We start from the raw sequence: 24,596 nt of genomic DNA on the forward strand, positions 1-24,596 counted from the left end.
GTTGGCAAGGTTATTTAATGACAGTAAAGACAGTATGATAATCCAACTGGATCTAGATAACTTGGGCAAATGGGCTGAGAAGTGGTAACTGAAATTTAACATTGACAAATGCAAAGTAGTGCATATGGGTAGGAGTAACCTAAGAGAAATGTACCAACTGTGTGGTACTACACTCAAGAAAGTGGCAAGTGAAAAAAATCTGTGGGTAATTGTGCAATCAAATATGAAGTTCGCTGAGCAGTGCTGGCAGGCCAGGTCATGGAGTCTTGTCAATGATATATAGGAACTTTGCTAGCAGAGACAGGGAGGTGATTATTCCGTTATACAACACAGTGGTCAGACCACACCTAGAGTAATGTGTACAGGTCTGGAGGCCTCATTTTAGGAAGTATGTAGAGTTGCTAGAACGAGTAGAAAGAAGGGCAACAAGATTTGTGAGGGGAACAAAGGGGTGCTCTTACCAAGAAAGGCTTGAGTTCTGCAAATTGCAGTGCCTGGAGAGTAGGTACCTGCGAGGTGATCTGATTGAGGTGTATAAGTCCTTGAATGGCTTGAGCAAGCTGAATGCTGATGGGATTCTTCCTCTTGCTCAGATTAAGAACCTGAGGGGGCTCAGTTTCAAATTAGGAAAGACAGTTGTAGAATATATGTGGAAATTTGCCTTTAGCGAGCAGGTAGTTGATTGGTGGAATAGACTTCCATCTTTTTGTTGTGGAAGCTGATAGCCTAAATAAATTTAAGGCTGAGCTGGACAGGCATTTGGAACAAACAGAGGGGTGAAATGGAAGGGTTGTTTTTTTTTTTTTTTTGTTTTTTTTTTTTGGCTGCTGCTGCTGCATAATCTTGCTTTCTTGCATCATATGCCTCTACTAATGCTAATAGAAATAGCACTATGAATTTTTCTTACCCTGTCTGTAACAGTAGCTTCTTGTGAAAAGTCTTTCAAAGAAAAAAAAATTAAAATAATATTCCTTCATTGCCTATTTTTAGTTTGTAATGTTAAAAGTACTATATTTTGCAATATTTTGTTTCTGTGATTTTATAATAGATATATAAAAATAAACTATCTGGTTTTCTAATTTCTTCGTAGTTATATGTACTTCCTTTGTAGTTTATATAGAATTAAATTCTCTGTAGATATAAACGAATATTTGTAAGTTTCTTTTTCTTTGATATTTTTGTTCTGTTATATTCAATGTATTATTTTATTAATAAATACTATGGGGCTTTGCCCCCTTCTAGCTTATTTTGATAAAAAATAAAATACTTGCAGAAGCTTTCAACACTGTGTCTGTCTGTCTGTTCCTCAGCTATGAATACATAAATACTTTACGATATCTATATAATATCAGTGTATATACACCATAGACAGCTGTCAAAGAAAAACCACAATCGTGATGTGAAAGGCATTTCATCTATCTCATTGTGCTCATCTTTCACAATGAGTTACCATGTATTGCACTACCCCAAATAAGTAACACTTCACTAATAGAAAAGACTTGTTATTTATTTTCAGTGGGAGCCACCACCCAGACAGACCGTTTCAAAGCTAGGTGGCTTTTCGTCGGTGGGGGCCTTTCACACTATGATTGTAGTTTTTCTTTAAGAGATGTCTATGGTGTATCTACACTGATATTATATAGAATCTTAAAATATTATGCTTTGTTGCATTTAGTTTATTTAAATAAATACGTTACATATGGAAATCAAGAGTGGTACCACATGGTTGTGTTAGATAAACATAGCACATGACCATGCTTAAAGAGAAGCCTGTTTTACCACAGTAAAATAAGCTTCTATTATGTATTTTTGTATTTGTTAAGTATTGCACATAACTTGCATTCCTTCCATTGGCTGAATAAATATCATTAATAGGAAAATTATTTTAATGCATAGAATGATATTCATATTGTAGACTATTGCAATAGTAATTTTTATAAATTCATAAAAATTGCAGAGGTGTAGCGGGGGGGGGGGATATTTCTCCCGGGAGCTGAGCTTTCAGGGGCACAAACTGAAGGAATTAACTATCACAATCAGGGGCGCCTGGGAGATGTGTTGCCCCCAGGCATCAATGACTAGTTAATCTACTGAAAAGACTACCTGCATATAATGGGGGTGTACTTATAACACTTGACCCAGGCGTAGGGTTGCCTAGTTCTGGCTCTGTGTCTGCATCTGGCCTAAAGCATTTTCACCAAAAGCCTTGTTTCTACTTCTAATGCGTTTCTGCTGCTGTATTGTTAAGAAGGAAACAAAACGATGCAAGCACGTCTCTCTTGCATCAGCCATCACAACAATTGCAAACTGTGCAAAACACACTGCCAAAGAAACTGCGCATAAATATTCTGACTATCCAGATGCTACGTGGCACACTGATGCACAAAGGATGCATGCATACTTAGCACCACTGGTCTGTGCTGGATGTAGTTCCTGTGCAACATTCAAATTTTGGCAACATTTGGGTAGCATCTCGTATGTACATATTGACAACACCTAGTTGCTACATGTTTTCTACAGTGGAAATATGATTGCTAATTGCCAGTTTTGAGAACAAGTGGAGAAATACCATCAGGACCTGGAGTTTTCTTGGCATCAAGTTTCATCAAAATCTTTCTGACATCTTTTTCACAGAAGACCACAGGAGGCTTTGAATGGAGCACGTTGGGAGAATGGTGGGAGGTGTTTTACCAAGGTCATTAATACACGAGTTGGAATAAAAATTGGATGCTAGCAGGTCAGCTTTATCCTTGGCTGAAGTGACAATAGAACCATCTGGTTTTGACAGAGGTGGAAGCAGAGATGGGCAAAAGTTGCTGCCAATAGCTTTGGCAAGAGACTAGAATGCCCGGCTACCATTAGGGTAAGAAGCAAGTTTTTAACTCTTAGCCTGTTAAAAATCTAGTTTGGACTGATTAATAACTGCCTTACAATTGTTGCGAGCTTTGGTGTAGGCAGAAAATGAAACTGAAGAATTGGAAGTAAGCCAACTATGAAAATGACTTTCGTGCATTCTTCTCTTGAACAGCCTTAGCACACTTATTGGAAAACCAAGGTTTAGATAAAAGGCAAGATTTTAAAGTGGTGTTTTGCTAAGGACCACTCACTTTGACTGTGTACTTAGAAGGGTTTTTGTGAGAAAAAGATGAAGCATGTCGGCTATATGGTTAGGATTATCCGGTATTCTGGTAGGTAAATGAACAACCTGTGCGAGGTCATTGGTAATTGCAAAAGGCTCAGCATTTCGACCAGCTGGGTCAGTGTGACTAGAAAATGGAAGCCAGCTGGAGTTGTGAACATTAAAATCACAGAGGAAAATTACCTCACTGTTAGGAAAGTTTGACTGGAGAAAGTCAAGTTGCAAAGAGAAGAAATCAGTCCCAAGTGATTCACTGGAGTTGGGAGAATGGTAGAGACAACAGATAAATTTGATAGAATGAGGTAGAGAGATTTTAAGCCAGAGAAAATTGAAAACAAGAGATTACAAAGTCTCTGACGGATATTAGAATGGACGTATGCACAAGTATCAACTTTGAAGTGAAAGGAAACGTACAAAAAAATAATTTGGGGAACCGAGATGAGCAGTGGTTGAATCAACCAATAACTGAGATTCTGTCAGAAAAAAGTAAATATGATTTGGCAGACTGTAAGGGGAAATCATCATTGAGCTTAGAATTGAGGCTAATGTATATTTGTGAAATGGACTAGGAAGGGTTGCCTGTGTTATAAAAAAACAAAATTTAAATATGTTTGAATCAAAAAATTTCAAATGTAATTGCATGAAATTGTCCCAAGTGAGTTTAAACAATAGTGAGTTTGAAATATTTATTTTTAGTTATATCCTTGAAATAGCTTCAATGACCAGATTCACTGAAGGAAAAATCACTTGTTTTCATATACACTCTGCTTATGTTTTATAATGCAGATGAAAAAGGTAATCTGCCTGCTACATTTGTTCATAAAATGTAATCCAGTTATTCCTCCCAGAATTGAGGGGGATGGGAAACGAACTGTTGTTTGGAATAGTAACTATAGAAGATAGCAAACTTTAATGCCAGATTAACTTTGTCAAAATTCTAAAGTTTTTACATTGCCCTGAACATGTCAGAAATTTCCATAGAGATGTAGAATGGCAAATAAGTGCTATGTTAGTTTACATCTCAAAATCTCACCCAGATGAATCGCCTGAGGGGACTTAAATTCAAATTAAGGAAAGACAGTTGTAGTATAGAATGTGTGGAAATTTGCCTTTAGCCATCGGGTGGTTGATTGCTAAAACAAACTTCTGTCTGATGTTGTGGAAGTTGATAGCTTAAATAAATTCAAGTCAGAACTAGACAAACACTTGGAGCGAATGGATGGGTGAAATGGGAAGGTTTTTTTTGGTCATGCTGTATTATAAGCTTGCTTTCTCGCATCATATGCCTCTGCTAATGCTAACTGAAATGCCTGTAACTGCTTAGTGAAAGGTCATCAAAATTTAGTAGGTTACATACCTGTTTTTGAAACACTAGGAGTGTTTCATAACATCATTATATGAAGAAAATAATTAATAACATAGGAATACAAAATTGAGTGCAAATGAATGAAGATGGTGGCCTCTCTTCCATGCAGTATGGGCAATGTTTTCTGAAGTTATGGGCATCAGGGTGAGATACAGTATTCCTTACATTGAGAGTAGTCTTAAGATTGTTTTTACAGGCTGGCTGCTAGAATGTCTACCGAACCTATTGGTAATGCTCTAGGTCAGCATTTCCCAAACTGCTGTCTGCAGACCCCTGGGAATCCATAGACCAGTTCTTGGGGGGGGGGGTTGCAAAATGAACCCTTGAACTGCTTAAATTATTTGTTCTTTATACAGCAAATTGAGGGTAAAAATTTTATACATTTATGTAAAAAAAAAAAAAAATGTTGGATTGTTTTAAACATAAAACTGAATTTTCTTTTCAGAAAACCCAGTTTACACACACACACACAAAGAAGTTTGAGGCATATGATGCAAAAAGCAAGCTTATATAGCATCAGCCAAAAAAAAAAAAAAAATCTTCCCATTCTCCTAACTGGTCACTACACATGTTTCTCTAGTTCAGCCTTAAATTTATTTAAGCTATCAACTTCCACAACAACAGATGGAAGTCTGTTCCAGCAATCAACTACCTGCTGGCTAAAGGCAAACTTCCATACATCTATCCTACAATTGTCTTTCCTTAATTTGAATCTATACCCCTTCAGGTTCTTAATCTGAGGAAGCAGAAGTATCCCATCAGCATTGAGCTTGCTTGCTCAATGCTGATGGGATCAATTACAGAATTTTGCCTATTTTGGCAAGAGCACCCTCTTGTTCCTCTCACCTATCTTGTTCCCCTTCTATGTATTCTTTCTAGCAACTCTGCATCCTTCCTAAAATGAGGCCTCCAGACCTGTATACAGTACTCAAGATGTGGCCTGACCATTGCCTTATACTAGGGGATAATCACTTCCTTGTCTCTGCTAGCAAAATTCCTATATATCATTGACAAAACTTCATGACCCATCTGTATTCAGGAACTTTAGATAGTATGAATCAGAGCTGTAATACTCAATATGTTCTACGTTGATAATAATATTTTTTATTATTTTTTTTTTTTTCCGTTTTAATTTCTGGAGGGTATCATACGGAAGTGTTCCACGTACTATATTGAGGTATACTCCTCTTATTAATTTACTAAAAATATTCAGGAACTTTATATTGGACTGCACAATTTCCCCCAGGTCTTTCATTCTCCACCTCCCCGAGTGTAGTACCACAGTTTGTATGTTTCTCTTGGGTTATATGCAGTACTTTGCATTTGTCACTATTAAACTTCAGTTGCCACTTCTCAGCCCATCTTCCTAACGTTTCTAGATCCTGTTGCAGTAGCATACTGTCTTTACTGTCATTAACAACTCTGCCAACCTTTGTATCATCTGCAAACATGGACATTAAACCTGATATACCTTCATCTATATCATTGATAAATGATAATGCACTAATAATACAGTCCACTATTAGTATATTATTAGTTCAGTATTATATGTCCACTATTATTAGTGGAGTGCCATTAAGGGCAAGTTACTATTAAGATAAAGGGATGGTTCAGTGGCAGACAACATTTGTTATTGGTGGTACTGGAGAAGGTAATTGTGCAGTCAGATATGAAGTTATCTGAGCAGTGCAAACAGGCTGCCTGGACAGTTCATGAGGTTTTGTCAATGATATACAGGACTTTTTTTTTTTTTCATCAGGGAAAATTTCTTTGCACACTACTATGTGCACTTAGTAGCATGCAAGGGTTGAAGGAGATGGAGGGGATGCTGGAATTTTTTGCTCTGGACTCTAAACATGGATTTCACCATTTCAATTAGCAGTTTATTAGCAGTGCAGTAAAATCACTGCTAATAAACAGTGGTTTTATTGCACTGGTTGATGAGAGGCAGGGATAAAGAGGTAATTATCTTATTCTGCAATGCAGTGGTAAGGACATCTTGAGTACTGCATACAGGTTTGGAAGCCCCATTTTAGGAAAGATGTGGATCATTTGGGTGCAGAGGAGAGCAGCAAGATAAGTGAGAAGAACACAAGGGTGTTCTTACCTGTTTGTTGTTATTTGGTTTTTAGGAGCATTAGCAACTAAGGCTATATTGCTCAGTCTCTTACCTGGAAAGGCTCAAGTTTCAAGTTTTGCAAATTGCATTTTAGACTAGCTACATGTGAAGAGATATGTTTGAGGTGTTTAATGCTCTGAATGGATTGAGTATACTCAGTGCTAGTGAAATCCTCCCCCTTGCTCAGACTGCACACATGAGAGGGATAAAAATTCAAATTGAGGATGGTTGTAGGATAGATGTGGCCAGGAAGTTTGCATTCAGTCAATGGGTAGTTGATTATTTGAACAAACTTCCATGTGGTGTTGGTGGTAGTAGTGGGAAGTTTGAATAAATTGAAGGAAGAAGCAAAGAAACTATTATAGGGGGTGGAGAGGTTATATGAAAAGTTTTTTTTTTTTTTCCTTTTTTTCGCTGATACTGTATAAGCCTCCTTCCTTGCATTATTTTTCACTACTAACACTTATTTACCTTGTTGATTTTAGTTGGCTTCAATTTTCTAGTTGGCTCCATCAGAATATGCTTTAATTTTTATAACTTCTAATGATCTTGCACAACTTTTCATTTAGATAGAAAAGATAGAGTACCAGAAAAGATATAGAATACCAGACAGTCCATGCTGCTGAACCTTAATGTTTCCTCACCAACCACCATTCACAGTACATAGTTACTATAGGTACTTGAGATCACAACTTTGTGATGCCCTCTTTTCCAGTGGAGTTCTCTCACAGACATTCTCACCCTCTTATTTGGAATAAATCATGCAGATCATCTTATTTCACGTGAAATAAGGTGATCTGCATGATTTATATTTCCCTCTTTTTCTTGGTTTCCTTACTATTTTAGATCTTCTGATCTTGGTATTTGTTTAGGTTGTCTGTGAGGTTATTTTTTTATGGGGTGAAATCCTTTATTTCTTATTCTGCCTTAAATTCTTTTTTGTGTAAATTTTGGTTTCCATTAAATGTGCTAAGGCTGTTTAAAATAAGAATATAGTTTGTCTTAATATCTGGTCAAAACTGTTGGCTACAACTTATATCCACCCATACTTGACCCCTTTTACGGCCTGATGGTTTTTTGTCATCCTCAAAGAAAAAACTTCGTAATATTTGTAATTTTTCTCCAACTTTTGCATTCGTGATCTTGATAAATCACCTCTCATAATAAACACATCCCATATAATGCCTTCCATGTGTTTTCAGACCCAAGGATGTTAGAATTCCGAACAGTCTTGATGACAGGAACTGCCAATGTCCTGATGCTATTTAGTATTGGCAAGGACAAACAATTCAAGGAAGTGGACTTTTCTGAATCAGTAAAGAAGAAAAAAATAATCATCAGCCATTTTCAATCCACTGCAGGATGAAGGCCTCTCCAGCAACTTTCCAGTTCCTTCTGTTTTGAGCACTGGCCATCCATTTACTACCCAAAAACTCGTGAATTTCATCTATCCATGTCCATCTTTGTCTTCCAGGTTTTCTTCTAGCTCCTTGGGTATGATTCTGTTATTTTCTTAGTCCATCTGTCATGTCTTCGAGCTGTGTGTCCTGCCCAAGACCATTTTAGTTCTTTAGTTTTGATAAGAATGTCCTTTACTTGAGTTTGCTGCCTAATCCATGTGTTTCTCTTCTTATCTAACAGTCTGATTCCCAATATAATTTGTTCCATTCTTCACTGTGTAGTTCTCAGCTTCTCTTCCATTCTTTTGGTGAGTGCCCAAGTTTCACTTCCATAAGTCATGGTGGGGAGTATACATTGGTTCATTATTTTAAGTTTCAGACAAACTGGGATATTGCTCTTCAGTATGTGACTATATTTCCTGAATGCTATCCATCCAAAATTTGTTCTTCTCTTAACTTCCAGCCATTTATCATTATTACAGCTAATAACTTGTCCCAGATAAGTATGACTCCACCTTTTCAATTACTGCTCCTTCAATCATTATTTTCCTTTGTGGCGTACTTGTTCATCATTACTTTTGTTTTAGCCATATTCATCTTTAGTCCAAAATTCTTACTAACTGTGCATAACTAATTGATTTTCCTCTAATTCTTTGGGATCGTGGCTTATGACCACAATGTCATCTGCAAATCGTAAATGGTTTAGGTACTCTCCGTTCACATTGACTCCTTTCTGCAACCAGTCTAATCTTCTGAAAGCTTTCTCAAGGGCAGCAGTAAACAGCTTTGGAGATATTGTCTCCTTGTCAAACTCCTTTCTCGATTTTAAATTTCCTACTGTCTTTGTCTAGTCTAATAAAGGAGGTAGCACTCTCATATATTTTCTTCAAAATCATAATATATGGGGTATCCATGCCTTGTCTTTCCAGTGCCCGAAACATTGCCTTATGCTGTATGGAGTCAAATGCCTTTTCATAATCCACAAATGCCAGGCATAATGGTGTTTTATATTCATTTGCTTTCTCCATTAGCTGTGATATTATGTGAAGGTGATCCATAGTTGAGAATCCTGTCCTAAAGCCAGCTTGCTCTTTCTGTTGATTCTTATCAAGTATTCTTTCTAATCTGTTAGTAATGACCCTTGAAAACAACTTGTAGATATGGGATAACAAGCTAATTGGTCTATAATTTCCAATTTTTATCTCCTTTCTTATGCAGCAAAACTGTGATTGCATTATTCCACTGCTTAGGCGTCACCTTTTTTCTAATGCACTTTGTGAAGAGCCTTGCCAGTTTTTGTGTTATGTCTCTTCCTCCCAATTTTAACAACTCTACAGTAACTTCATCTTCCCTCGGGCCTTTCTGATTCTTCATTTTCTTCAATGCATGTTCTACCTCATCAGGAAGAATATCGGGTATGTCGTATGTGTTGCTACTTTGGAATCCATTTTCCCCACTGCTGGTATCATTCCCTCGCTCCTTGTATAATTCTCTATAGTAGTCTTCTGCTATTTGAATTATGCCTTCTGTGCTGTTTATAAGCACACCGTCGCTATTTTTCAGTATCATTTGTTTTTCTGTATTACTGCTCATGGCTGCTGATTTAAATCCTTTGTTTTCCCTTAATGTTTGTTCTACTTTACTTGTGTTAAATCTTGTGTCCTGTGAGTCTCTTTCTAATGGCTTTGCATAACTCAGTATACTCAATTTTCTGCCTGTCTGTGTTTTTCTTGCTCTTCATTTGTCGTCTTCGGTTCATCACGACAAGTGTTTCTTGACTAATTTTTTTCTTCTTTTGATTTCTTTTTCCCTATAGGTTTCTTGGGCTTTATCACTTTCAGAAAGTTGTAATATTCCTCGTTGATATCTTGGTCCTGAGCAGTCTGCAGAAGCTCAAACTTGTTAAGTTCCAGTACATACTGCTTTTTCTCCTCCTCTTATCTCCAAGACCTTTGTATTATTTTCTCAAGTCAATTTTTTTCCTTTCCTTTCCTTTCCTACATCTATTTTAAGTGTACGTGATTTCTGTGATTCCATTCTGTGATCACTTCCAACATTTACCTTATTCAGGACGGTAACATCATTCACAATATATCTTCTGTTAGTGAGGATGAAGGCGATTTCATTAGTTGTTAATCCATTTGGACTCTTCCATATCCACTTTCTGTTCAACCTTTTCTTGAAAAAAGTGTTCATTACTGACATTCCTTGAGATTCTGCAAATTCCACAAGTCTTTCACCTCTTTTATTTCTTTCACCAATTCCAAAATTTCCTATAGTTCCTCTTTCTGTGCCGTTTTGCCTTTTTCCAACTTTAGCATTGAAGTCCCCCATAATAATAGTGTAGTGGGTTTTCTGCTAATCTAAAAGACTCAATTTCGGTGTACATTTCTTCAACCTCTTCATCATCATGGCTCGATGTTGGTGCATAAATCATTATAATCTTTAGCTTGTACCGCTTAGAAATCTTGAGTATTAGTCTTGACACCCTTAGTGATGTACTTTTGAATTCCAAAATGTTGTTTTTAAAATCTTTATGGACCAGAAACCCAACTCCACCTTCATTCCTTTCACTGTTTCCATTGGTGTACAGCAGATTTCCACTTGATAAACTTATGATTCATTTCTTCTTGTTTCAGCCAAACTGATGGTATTCCAATTCACATTTTCTAATTCCTTTTCCAGCTCTAATATCCTGTCTTCACCAATGAGTGATCTTATGTTATAACAGGGCAAGTTCAGTTTTAAATGCATGGCAGCCTGGTTGTACCCAGAGATTCTTAGCACCCTCTGCTTCCTCTCTGATCCTCTCGCTGCCGTAAGAGGGAAAGTTAAAGCTGCTGCAGACTGAGGGCCATTTGTTTTGTCGTGCTGTCATATGCTGGAGGGTTTGGTCTTTTCCTCTTCACGATGACCAGGCGTTTTGAAGAGAACCACTCTACACGTTCATTGCCACCTAAGTGACGTAACAGGGCTTACCATCGAGAAGGTGTGCATGAGTGGATTTTAGGGAGGCCAACTGGACTTCTCCTAAATCTTCTGTAATAGAGAGATATTGGATCCATCAGTGTTTTAGGCTGAGTGTCTGATAACACACAGGATACCTGTTCCCCCTCTAAGCCCCCCTCTTAAAAAAAATGATACAAAAGACTATTCGTACTTACAAGGAATGAATATAAGAATATCCATTCCTACAAGGTACGAGTAACAATCCATTTCTGCTGCAGATTTATCCAGACTCTGCTTCTACCACACTTGGGAGGCTCAAACTCAAAGATTGGTGATTGAGTGGCTATAAACAGTGGTCACACGATTGAGTGGCTATAAACAGCTTTGACCAACAAAGCTAGAAAAATAAACTGAAAAGTTCATCCTTTGGAGTGCGTTCTCTGAAGCGATGTGGTGGTGCCGGCTGAATACGTTTTTGTCAGGTAAATTTTTGCCACCACTCTTTTATATTCATATACAATCTGTTTCCCCCTCGATTAGTTTTTCTAAATTTATTTCAGTTTGTGAAAGCTTTAATTCAGTAAAGGAGAAATTATACTGGTTTTCATAGTTTTTTGCATCCAAAAATTATTTGTCAGTTATGCAATTTATTTTAGGATAACTTTGTTTGAAAGGCAACTTAATTTGTCACTGAAAGTTTTCCTTGATTTTCCGATCACATCATATATATTTTATATAAAGTCATTATTTATCTAATTATACTCTTGCTGATGCTGCATATCTTATACAGCATCAGCCAAAAAAGAACAAAGCAACCCTTTATATTTCACCTATCCATTCACTCCAAAATTTTGTTACTTTCTTGTAGGCTTGTTCCCCCTACTTCCTGTTTCATTGGTGATTGCAAAAGTAGCATATGTACTTCACCCCTGACCTTGCAAAGAGCTTTTTATGATTCATGAAGGAGTAGTTTTATTGGAATAATGGAAAAGGTTGTTTAAAAGATGAAGTAATCATTTTACATAGTTGACTGCAGTTATTCTAGTATGATTAATCTCTTTATTTTTGCCTGGGGTTGATTTCAATTGTAAACGGGTCATTATCTCTGCACCAAAATGAAGTGTGGAATGCACATACATGGCATACTAAGTCTTCCAAGAAAAATTCTGCAAGGAAATAGAATTCTTCTTAGAATCCTTCTGTTTTCTTCCCAAATATTATGCAATTTATTTACCTTCTCTATTCATAAGTTACTAAGATGTTTTTTCTTTTCTTACAGGAACCCCAATTTTTATGATATGGAACACATGAGGAGTCAATTTGCATTAGGATTGATAAAAGCTTTGGTTTGCTTGTATGATATATTCACATTTCCATTGTACTTGGTAATCCAGAAACCATGGAATATGTGGAAAAATTACAACATTGTTTGGGTAAGTTTCTCTCGTGCACACAGAATAGTGCTTTGATCTGTAACTTTTCATCAAGGAATAAATTTTTGTGACATGTTGCATTGTGAAATTCACTGTGTGTGTGAGGGTCCAGTTACAATTCAGTTCTACAGTTTTTTTTATAGCAAAAAATTATTTAGAAAAAAACTTTACATTAGTACTCAAAATTAAGGGTAAGGGTTCGCTTACTTCCTTTGCTGCCTCCTTTAATATAACTGGATAGATCCCATCCACCCCAGGTGCCTTATGTTTAACTTCAACAATTTCTCCTCCACTTCAGTTATTACAAAATTATTTATAGTTAACTGCCAGAGTTTGATAAACTGCTGGTATTCCTCTCCCCGAATAACTTGTGTGTGAATGTAGATGCAAAGTACTCATTCAGTTTGTCAGTTACCTGAGCAGGATCATCAATGGTTGAACCATCGATATCAAGTGGACCAATCTGATTCAACCCAATTTGTCCAACCCAAATTGTTCTGCGGTCCAGCTTGAACTACAAATTTTCTGTGGGCTGCACATTAAATGAAACAATCTTTTAAAAATAAAAGATCAAATGCCATAAAAATTTATTTTATTTGTTCATTTTTATTGTATATAGCAGACTTGATTTACTGGTATCAGATTAACCAGGACTCTTCAAGATTTAAAAAAAACCAAAAAAAAAAAAAAAAACCACCAGAAATCATAAAATTCAAGTAATAACTAGAATAGGTATAAACAGATGTTTTGCAAGTCGTAAGTAAATAAGAGACAAGAAGCGGCATTATAAGTTGTCATTGGGAGATTAGTGTACCTATTATTTTGCAACCCCCACTGTCTTCATACTCCCGTTAAAAAGAAATGTTTACTTTGCTTTAGTGCATTGTGTCGATTGTTGTTCTGTTGCACTGCAAAAGGACTTTTTTATCGTTATGTATGTCTGGGATGTCAAATTTGTTTTTTTTTTTTGTTTATAGTAACTATTTTTATTTATTTATTTATTTTTTGTTTAGAAATTGCAAAAATGATGGGCAAACACAAGAGTTGTGCTTTCAATTAAACAAAAACTTGAAACTATTCAAAAATTTGAAAATCCATTAAATCTCTAAAGAAAGATAATGTTGGTGACCAAAGCATATGCAACATTCTACTTTCATAGTTTGAGAAACCTTGCCCTGCCCAATCAGCTTCAACTTCTCAGATCTGCTACCAATTCCTTAAATGCCGATCTTCCGGTAATTCTCCAGTGGAGCAAAGACAACTTAGTTGATTTCAACCCTTCTAAAACTGTCTTGTCTTATCTTGCAAAAAGGATTCTTCTGCTCCTATGCTTATCTTTAGTGACACTCCGATTTCTAGGCAAAATGATATATCTCTTTTGGGGATTATCCTGACTTCTAATCTCTCTTGGCGCAAGCACATTACAAATATTGCTTCCTCTGCATCTAAAAACTTGGTTTTCTCTTTCGCTCTCAGCGTTACTTTTCTTCCAAACAGCTGCTCACTTTGTATAAATCACAAATCCGCTTTGCCATGAAATATTGTTCCCACATCTGGGGTGGTGCCCGCAAAACCTCTCTCGGGCTTCTGGATTCCATTCAGAAGAGGGCAGTTTGGTTAATTAATGTTTATATCTAACAGTCTCTCTCCACTCACTGTCTCATAGACATACTGTTTCTGCTCCATGCCTCTTCTACAGGTACTTTCATGGCCACTGTTCTTCTGAATTGTCATCTATAATTCTCTCTCTCTTTGAAAACAGTCCGAACACGTGCCGCCACCAGCCAACATCCATTTACTGTCCAACTTCAAACCCACAGAACCAACTTTTCATCTTCCTCATTTATTCATTCAACTGCTGTTTTCTGGAACAACCTTCCTTCATACGTATTTCCTGAAAATTACAATCTACAGAAGTTAAAGTCCAGTGTCAAGAAATATCTTTCATTTTCTCAACCTCCAACCCACACACTGTACTAAGTACTATACGTTCTAATACCTCTTGTGTTTGGAATTTACATTAAAAAAAAAAAAAAAAAAAATTTAAGTGTATCCCATCCCTGTGGAAGCAGTCTCTCCTGTTAACAAGTACAGACCAGGCTGAAAAAAATTCTACCCCTTGAGCCTTGCACAATCTTTCCATGGCCGAATTGGCAACAAGCCTCTCATCATATACTTCCTCCTATCGTGACTGGGCAGAATTACAGACACTTTCAAATTCAACCCTAATTAATGGCTTTTTTCAACAGTGACCTGTACTTGTTAAGTAATTCTGCCAGTCTCCTACTCTTAATATCATTAGTACCAACGTGTAAAACTATATCGCGTCTTGTGCCCTTAAAAGATATCTGCTCTGCGACATCATCAACCTTTGCCCCTGGCAGACATATCATGGTCCTGTTTCACCTGTTCTTTTTACAAAGCATGTTCCCCATTTTTCTGACAATAGTCACCAACAACTACTAATTCCTGTGGGACCAGCACAATCTGCCTTGGGGGTTGCCACTGTGTTGCGTGATGACCCAGTGCAAGCTCTGGCGTTGATGTGGGCAGCTGAGAGCTTGATGGGCACCTCAATTTAGATCCTTCGAGGGCATCCACCCTGTCCTTCAAGCTCTCATATAGGCCCATAATGCTGAGTTGTCACCTGATTTTCTTACATAGCGCACACACAAAGACATCCCCCATGGCAATATCGTGTCCCGTACCCAATTTCTCCACAAATATCAAACAAGCAGTGCATTTTAAAAGGCTGTGATTCAGATGGCAAATGCCCCCTTCAGTTCTCCCCTGAGCCACAGCACTCCCATTAGCTTGAGCCTTTTGCTTTGCTGCTCTGGTGTGAGTCGTGATTTCGATTTAATTTCAATAAAATTTAAATTTCAGTATAAAATTATAACCCTAAACTTGTATCCCAACACAGTTATAACGCTATATATAATTTTCAGTATCAAGTATTATCTACAAGTTCCATTTATACGGGTGATTCATTACCAGTGCAGCAAACTTGCAGGAGGTGTAGGGGGCACAAAGACGAATCGGAATCACATAGCGTTGCAGGGTCCGAAATGCCTTCGTCATGCGGGAGGTCACGTGAACAAAGAAGCAAAAAAGAACAAACAGCAACTTGTTAGTGTAACAGAAATCATTTTAATGACAAGTTTTACATTGGCAAAAAGCCATGCTACAGAAGGTGTTCGAAAGTTCGACCAGAAGCAGTCACACAGGCTTCACAGTGCTGCCACACGGAATCCCTAACGTTCTGGAAGATTCCTGGCGTGTCTCGAATCTCCCCGGCAGCTACAGAGATGTGAGCAACGAGGTCTTCAACTGAATCAACGGGGGTCTTGTACACCAATGTCTTCATTTGACCCCAGCAGAAGAAGTCCAGGCATGATGGGTCCGGCGGTCTAGCAGGCCAATGAAATGGACCACCACCACGACCTATCCAATGCTGTCCAAATGTAACGTTTAGGTGTTGGCAGATGTCTTTGGTGTAATGTGGGGAGCCCCATCATGCTGGAATCACATTGAGCGGCGCAATGACTGAGGAACATGTGCTTCTTCAATAAGTTCGGGCAGGACTTGCTGTAGAAAGATCAAGTGTGCCCTACCGTCCAGACGAGGGGCCAGAAGGTACGGTGCAATGAGGTATTCTCCAACAATGCCAGCCCAAACATTGACAGAGAAATGGCGTTGAGTTGCACGTGTTCTCTTACCATTGGGGTGTTCTCCAAAGCCCACAAATGGGTGTTATGTTGATTGAAGGTTCCCTCTCTTGTGAAACTTGCCTCATCCGTGAACAATACGGACGCAGCAAATGCGCTGTCTGCCACACTGTTGAAGAAACCAAGTAGCAAAGGTCCTCCGGAATGGATAATCTGCAGGCTCCAATGATTGGACGCATTGCAGATGGGTATGAACTCATTTGGTTTGTTGACAGTATCCTCCATACAGTGGATTGGGAAATACCCAATCGTTGGCCTATCGCTTGAGTACTCGGATTGCCTTCTGCAAGACGTAAGACATTCTCCTCATTGTCTGGCGTCCTCGTTTTTTGCTCTCGATTCATGGTACCTCTCATGAAACAGCCAGTCTCACATAACCTTCTGTGCACATGTGCGAAAATCGTATGATGAGGAGCACGCCTATGCGGGAAACGTTTCTGGTACAAGCGCAAAGTCGGGTGCCCGTTACAGTCCGCAGCTCCATACGCTAGGTGCATGTCAGCCACTTCAACGTTTGAATACTCATTCCTCCTACTGCCTTGGGAACCGGTTCACAAATGCTGACTTCCAGCGGGATCGCTGTTCACACGACCTCCGGTTCAACGTCCTCTACCGCATGACGAAGGCATTTCGGACCCTGCAATGCTATGTGATTCCGATTTGTCTTTGTGCCCCCTACACCTCCTGCAAGTTTGTCGCACTGGTAGTGAATTACCCTGTATAACTTCCGTATCAAGTTATGTATTAATTATGTTACATTTGTAATCTAAGTCATATGTATTTAGTTAAAAAGTACAATTTAATTGACAATGAAGTTTAACAAGATTAATAGATTTTACTGATTAATTGACAATATTATATTATACTATACCAAGCTTATGCTATCTAGTTCGGGATATAACAATGGCGGCAAGTTACAAACGGTAAATCTAAGGGCACCTAAGTATTAATTAACTTCCAAACCTTGCTGTCTGAATTCAGAATAAACTAAGGATCCTGACTAGGTCTATAAGCTACTTATATTATATTATTTTCTATAGCAGTTGGTCAATAAAGCGGCTAAATATAGCTAAAAAAAATTCTCGTTCAGCGGAGCTGCAACTAGGAACACCTGGATTTGATACCCTTACCGATACTAAGTAATATATATACAAAATCTCTAAGTTAAACTTTAAAGTAAGTATCGTAACTAGGAATATAAAGCTACTCTAGAAAATAAGTTAATATGCATTTTTAAGCTAATAAAACAGAAAAAACTTCTATTCCAGGAGCAATAAAAACTTCACCTGCACAAGGCTTCTCTTGTTCTCCTATTCATTTGCTTTGTCTTCCTCTGACAATTGTAGGGGCACGCAGTGGTAGCACACATTTCGAAAGCCAAAGACATTGTGAACAATTTTGTGAACAGTCTACTTACTCATGTTCACTATTTGTACAGTTTCACTTGCCTGTTTTCGAAAACTATGCCCTTAATGCACGAAATGTTGTCTTCTGTCTTGCTCATTGAAGGCCTACTCGCCCGATGTCTATCTTCAATGTCAACGTGGTCCGCTTTAAATTCGCTGCACCAAAAACACACTTGCTTCTTTGTCATCACCTTTTTTGCCATACACAGCAACCAATTCATAGTGAATGTCACTTGGTGAAGACCCTTTTGCTTGCAAAAAGTGAATAATTCATGATGTTAAATTTAAAAATGGAAAGGCTTTAAATCTGTGAATAGAAGACTAAACTCAAAATAATTCTATTAAATTCACTCATTTGTGAAAAGACAAAACACCTTTATCAACACTTTAGCAAAACTGGTGATAGTGCTGGCAGGATAAGTTTTTTTTTTTTTAGCTAGCAAAGGCTGGTTTGAAAGGTTTAAAAATTGGACTTCATAACGTGAAACTTGTAGGCAAGTCTGCATCAGTGGATTTTGTGGCTGCAGAACGTTTTCTGACTGATGGCCTTTTGCCTATCTCGCTTAGCGAGTTACCCATCTTTAGACTCTTTCAAGAAGCTTTTTTTTTTAGGTGTGGACTCCACACACAAAAGACATGTCGAAACGTAGTGATTGATATCTAATATATAAAAGAAAATAGAAAGTGTAAGAAAAAAAACAAAGTAAAATTGTGCGAATGTTAAGTGAATGAAAGTTATTATTAATTGCATATTTTATTTTGGCCTCTTCACTGGACAGACTGATAACTGTGTAGGGCCTCTTGGTTATCCAAGCTGACACCATGCTTTAGCTTTTCCTAGCTGGCGTGATGTGGGATGCTAACACTGGCCAGTGTGGGACAGAACTGCAAAAAGCATGCTCCACCATAGGGAATCTCTTTCCCTATGTTCTTTTATTCCTACCACCTGGGGTGGTTGTCTTTCTCCCCATCCCACCACCCTGTTGGCTCAAACCCCCCTGTTGGCTCACCCCGCCATCCAACTTTAACTCCCACCCTCTGGACCAAGATGGGCATCCTGTACCAGGGGTCCCCTTACTGTCTCCCCTTTTAAATCAGGTGAGTGCCTTAACACTGGCCCCTCTTTTCTCTGCCCCTTTTATCCCATCCTCTTATCTCCTTTCCAATTTTTTTTTTTCTTTTTGGGCTCTACTTGGATGCCTAGGCTACCACAAGGTTCACCCCAACAGAGCTTTCTTCTCTCCTAATGTGTCCTAGCCTGCCTCCCAATGGCAGTGACGAAAATTGGGGTTGTTAGTGGCTCTCTGCAGTCCCCCCAGGCTAAGTGGCCAGAGGAACAACAACCCACACTTCACAAAACATACAGTAGCACACACGTTGGCCTTATGCAGAGTATTGTATTCTACATAGAGTAAAAATGTGGAGTTGGGGAAACCCCCTGGTGCTACTAGACAAAAAAAAATACTGTCACTGTGATCAATATCTAATCAGGAAATGACCTATATGTAATTATTCACCTGTGCATTTGTAGTGCACTGCATTTTCAATGTCGAATAAATAACACTAGGTATTATTTACCTTCGTTCACTTAGGACAAGGCCTTTTGCTTTGGATTCCCATAATGCTTGAGAAATATTGTTGCACATCCAAAAGAGCAGGACTAAAACATTTAACTAAATTACCAACTACGGGATTCATTTAACTAACTAAACTACAAACTATACAAAAATTTTAAATATTTACAAATCAAACTATTTGTACAAATATACAATATTCATTAATATACAAAAAAAGTTAGTGGAACAACAAATGTTAGACAGCAAAGCACATACATGAGGTTGGTGAATGTTATGTTCACAGTTGTCAGTAATTAATTGCATTTGTGGTGACATAATTGCCTCGCTCTCCTCCCATTGGCTCTAATAAATATCACTAGGAGGAAAACTTTTAATGTATACAGAGATTATGTAATAATTTAATTTATATAACTTTATAATTTTATATTATTATGCAATATCGCTTATAAAAACATAATACTGGAAATAATTTATAATAAAAATTTAGAACTATTATACGATTTCAGAGAATATAGGCTTAGTGGTTTGTGATAAAAATCTTATGATTTTTATCACAAACCACTACGCCTCCTGACATTCCCCTGCTGCTGCTTGAGAACTCTGATCTAAGGATATCATCTTTAATTATGGCCAAGGCTTTGCTTATCTCTTTTGCTGCTGCTTTTAATTTGGCTGGATAGATCCTATTAACTCCAGGTGCTTTGTTTACTTCTTTTAGCTTCAGCAATTTTTTTACTAACTTTCTTCTCAGTTATAGCAAATTCAGTGAGATCTCAGTTATAAATTGGTATACTTTTAGTATTCCCAATCCTAAAAATTTCATGACATGTGAATGTAGATACAAAATAGTCTGTCAGCAACCTGAACAGGATCATCCATAATTATGTCATTCATATCTGGTGGGCCATTGTTGTTCATCCATTTACTTTTAGTATAAACATAACTTAGCTTTCCCAACCCCCTTTAGTGACCTGATTGCAGAACTAGTTTATATTTAATTTAGAATTCAGTGTCCTCTGCTAATTACAAGAAATCTTTGGCAAAGGATGCAAAGAAAAACAGCAAAGAGTTCTTTACTTATAAATCTAGAAGGAAGGGGTGAATCAGATTGGTCCACTTGATATCGATGGTTCTGCCGTTGATGATCCTGTTCAGGTAGCCAACAAACAAAATGAATATTTTGCATCTAAATTCACACGAGTTTTTTTTTTTTTTTTATGAAAACCCCAAACACGAAAGGTATCAAAACCTATAGTACTTGGTACCGTGCATGGGTTGAAGGAGAAGTATAGGGGGAGGGGGGGGTGCCGGAAACTTTGCTCTAGAGACTAAACATGGGTTTCACCACTTCAAGCCTCCAATAAGCAAAGTGGTGGTATTTCACCGGTTGATGAAAGTCATCTACCACCTTCGATTTTATTCAGAGAGGGGAATGCCAGAGGTGTATTAAACTCTGGCAGTAAGCTAGATAATCTTATAATAACTGAGAGTAAATTGGAGGAGAAATTGTTGAAGATTTCTCCTCCACTTTACTAACGTAGAGGAGAAATCCACCTGGAGAAATAAGAAAGGCACCTCAGGTGGATGGAATCTATCCAGTTATATTTAATGAGGCAGAAAAGCAAGTAAGCAAACCCTTAGCCATAATTATGATAGTACCCATGGACTGGAAATGTGCAAATGTTACCCCAATCCACAAAGGAAGATCAAAGGGAGACGCAGGCAATTACAGTCCTGTTAGTTTAACTTCTGTTCTAGGGAAATTAATGGAGGCACTGGCTAAAGAAGCATTGCAGGATCATCTAGACAAGACTTCAGTTATAGCTTGGACACAGCATGGGTTTGTTAAGGGAAAGTCTTGGCTGACCAATTTGATTGGATACTGTGAAGTAGTCACAAAGGAAATGAATGCAAAGAATAATTTTGATATCATATATTTGGATCTTTAGCATTAGTAGAGGCATTTGATGCAAGAAAGCAAGCTTATGCAGCATCAGCCAAAAAAAAAAAAAAAAAACCCACTTCCACTTCACCCCTCTGTTCGTTCAAAATACCTGTCCAGCTGAGCCTTAAACTTATTTAGGCTATCAACCTCCACCACAAGGGATGGAAGTCTGTTCCACCAACCAACCACCCGCTGGCTAAAGGCAAATTTCCGCACGTCTAACCTACATCTGTCTTTCCTCAATTTGAATTTATGCCCTCTCAGGTGATTTTTCTGAGCTAGAGGAAGAATCCCATCAGCATTGAGCATGCTTAAACCATTCAAGGCTTTATACACCTCTATCAGATCACCTCGCTGGTGCCTAGTCTCCAGACACTGTAATTTGCAAAACTTAAGCCTTTCTTCGTAAGAGGACCCCTTTGTTCCATTCACTAATCTTGTTGCCCTTCTCTGTACTCGTTCCAGCAGCTCTACATCCTTCTTGAAATGAGGCCTCCAGACCTGTATACAGTACTCTAGGTGTGGCCTGACCATCGCCTTATACAATGGAATAATCACCTCCTTATCCCTGCTGGAAAAATTCCTGTATATCATTGACAATACTCCATGAGCTACTCTTGCAGCCCGTCTGCACTGCTCAGAGAACTTCATATCTGCCTGCACAACCACCCCCAAGTCCCTTTCATTCTCTACCACTGTCAGTGTAGTACCACAGAGTTGATACGTTGCTCTGGGGTTGCTGTTACTTTACATTTGTCAATGTTAAACTTCATTTGCCACCTCTCAGCCCATCTGCTCAACCTTTCCAGATCCTGTTGCAGCAGTGTAGTGTCAGTAGTGTCCTTGACAACCCTGCCAACCTTTGTATCGTCTGCAAACTTGGATATTAAGCCCGATATACCATCATCAATATCATTTATAAATACAGAAAACAATAATGGACCCAACACTGAGCCCTGAGGGACTCCACTAATAACATCAGTCCACGATGAGCAGTGTCCATTGATTACCACTCTGTCTTCTCCCCCTCAACCACCCCTTTATCCATAGCAGCAATTTGCCTCCAATGTCACACTGCTCCAATTTGTGTAGCAGTCTTCCATGTGCAACAGTATCAAAAGCCTTTCTAAGATCCAAGTATATAATATCAAAGTTATTCCCTGCATTCAGTTCTTTTGTGACTGCATCATAGTATCCAATCAAGTTGGTCAGGCAAGACTTCCCCTTAACAAAACCATGCTGTGTCTGAGCTATAACTGAAGTCTTGTCTAAATGATCCTGCAGTGCTTCTTTAACCAGTGCCTCCATTAATTTTCCTGGAACAGAAGTTAAGCTCACAGGTCTATAATTACTTGTGTCAGCCTTTGATCCTCCTTTGTGAATTGGGGTCACATTTGCACATTTCCAGTCTATGGGTACCTCCCCTGAGTCCAAGGAAGCTCTCATAATTATGGCTAAGGGTTTGCTTACTTCCTTTGCTGCCTCCTTTAATATAACTGGATAGATCCCATCCACCCCGGGTGCCTTTCTTGTGTTTATCTTCAACAGTTTCTCCTCCACTTTACTCCCAGTTATTTCAAGATTCTGTAGCTTACTGCTAGAGTTGAATACACCTCTGGCATTCCCCTCGCTGAATAACTCCTCATGTGTGAATGTCGATGCAAAATATTCATTTAGTTTGTTAGCTACCTGAGCAGGATCATCAACACTTGACCCATCAATATCAAGTGGACCAATCTGATTCATCCCCTTCCTTCTAGAGTTTACATAAGTAAAGAACTCTTTGCTGTTTTTCTTTGCATCCCTTGCCAAGGATTTCTCGTAATCTGCCTTCGCCTGCCTAACCTCCTTTGTAACTTGGTTGCATATCAACTTGTATCTATCATAGGCTTCTGTGTCATGTGTTAATTTGTATGTATCCCATGCATTTTTCTTCTCTGCCATATGCCTCATTAGTTCATCTGACATCCATTTTGGCCTAAACCTTGAACAATATTTCTTAGTTGGTATGTAAAGCCTAGTAGCATTCCAAGATAAGTTCTTTGAATGCTTCCCATTTTGAATTTGCTGTTGGTAACATCATCAGTTGGTCCCACTGTATAGAATTTAAATACTGTCCCAGTCCATCGTATTCGCCTTTACGGAAGCAATAACCCTTCCCTTTACCCCTAATGGTAGTTACCTCTTTGAGTAAATCCCACTTCAGCACACTGTGATCACTGCCACCTAGTGGTTCATTTATCTGCAGATTCTTAATGCATGAAGAATCGCTGCTGATAATCAAATCAAGAGTATTACTCCCTCTAGTTGCCTCCCGAACATGCTGATGTAGAAAACAATCATCCAATAAATCCACAAAAGTCCTGCTAGTGTGTGAGTAACCAGCCCCCAAATTCCAGTCAATATCTGGGAAATTAAAATCTCCCATTATAAGACACTCTGATTTACTGGCCCACTCTATTTCCCTGTACAGTTCCTTATTATACTCATCAGAGTCATTAGGCCTATAGCACACTCCTACTCTCAATTTTGATCTCCCAATGCTTATGTCACACCAAACTGACTCCACACTGCACTGTCCAGCGATGTCGACTGGCTTCACTTCCTTGGTTTTTATGTGTTTCTTAACTAATAGCATAACCCCTCCTCCCTTCCTATCCTGTCTATCCTTTCTGTAGACGTTGTACTCCCCAAATTGCAGTTCTGCATCCCTTATATCTGTGTGACACCACGTCTCTGATATCCCAACAATATCTGCCTTCGATGTTTTGAGCAATACCTCAAATTCATCAAATTTATTTACTAAACTCCTAGCATTGGTGTACACGCAAATATACCTGCACCTGTTTCTATTCTTAGCTACCCTAACACAACCCATGTGTTTACTTGTACCGCAATGGCTCCCAGCAGTCTCTGAAGTACCATGCATCTTGTTTTTCAGGCTTCTGCTCATTCTAATAGAAGCAGTGCAAGAATCTCTTTCACCTCTGCCAGTGGCTACTGTCAATCTATTGGTCTTTGTCTCCCCCCAAGCTAGCAGTTTTCCGACCCACCTAACACTGCCTCGATAGCATCAGCAAATATTCTTGCACCCTTTCTATTTAAGTGTATTCCATCCCTGTAGAAGCAATCTTTCCTGTTAACAAGTAGAAAGGCTTTTGATACTGTTGCACATGGGAAACTGCTAAACAAATTGGAACAGTGTGGCATTGGAGGCAAATTTCTGCTAGGGATAAAGGGTTGGTTGAGTGGGAGAAGACAGTGTGGTAATCAGTGGACACTGCTCTTTGTGGACTAATGTTATTAGTGGAGTCACCCAGGGTTCAGTGCTGGGTCCATTGTTGTTTTCTGTATTCATTAATGATATGATGATGGTATATCAGGGTTAATGTCCAAGTTTGTAGACGATACGAAGGTCGGCAGGGTTTTTAATGATGCTAATGACAGTGCGCTGCTTGAACAGATCTAGAAAAGTTGAGAAGATGGGCTGAGCGGTGGCAACTGAAGTTTAACATTGACAAATGTTAAGTACTA

The 24,596-nt window shown here is 38.4% G+C and overlaps 1 protein-coding gene across 3 annotated transcripts in view; it reads left to right on the forward strand.

The window, feature by feature from the left end:
* Nucleotides 1-24,596, forward strand: part of LOC150091123 (long-chain-fatty-acid--CoA ligase 4-like) — a 387,488-nt gene that overhangs the window by 56,715 nt on the left and 306,177 nt on the right. For all 3 annotated transcript variants that reach the window (XM_090374375.1, XM_090374358.1, XM_090374366.1), the window contains one exon: nucleotides 12,253-12,406. In XM_090374375.1, coding sequence (XP_090230501.1) covers nucleotides 12,272-12,406 — 135 coding nt within the window. In that variant the 5' untranslated portion in view covers nucleotides 12,253-12,271. The remainder of the gene's footprint in view (nucleotides 1-12,252; nucleotides 12,407-24,596) is intronic.

The sequence above is a fragment of the Mastigoproctus giganteus genome, chromosome 1, assembly GCF_048544385.1.
Source record: "Mastigoproctus giganteus isolate SK-2022 chromosome 1, ASM4854438v1, whole genome shotgun sequence".
NCBI lineage: Eukaryota > Metazoa > Arthropoda > Arachnida > Uropygi > Thelyphonidae > Mastigoproctus > Mastigoproctus giganteus.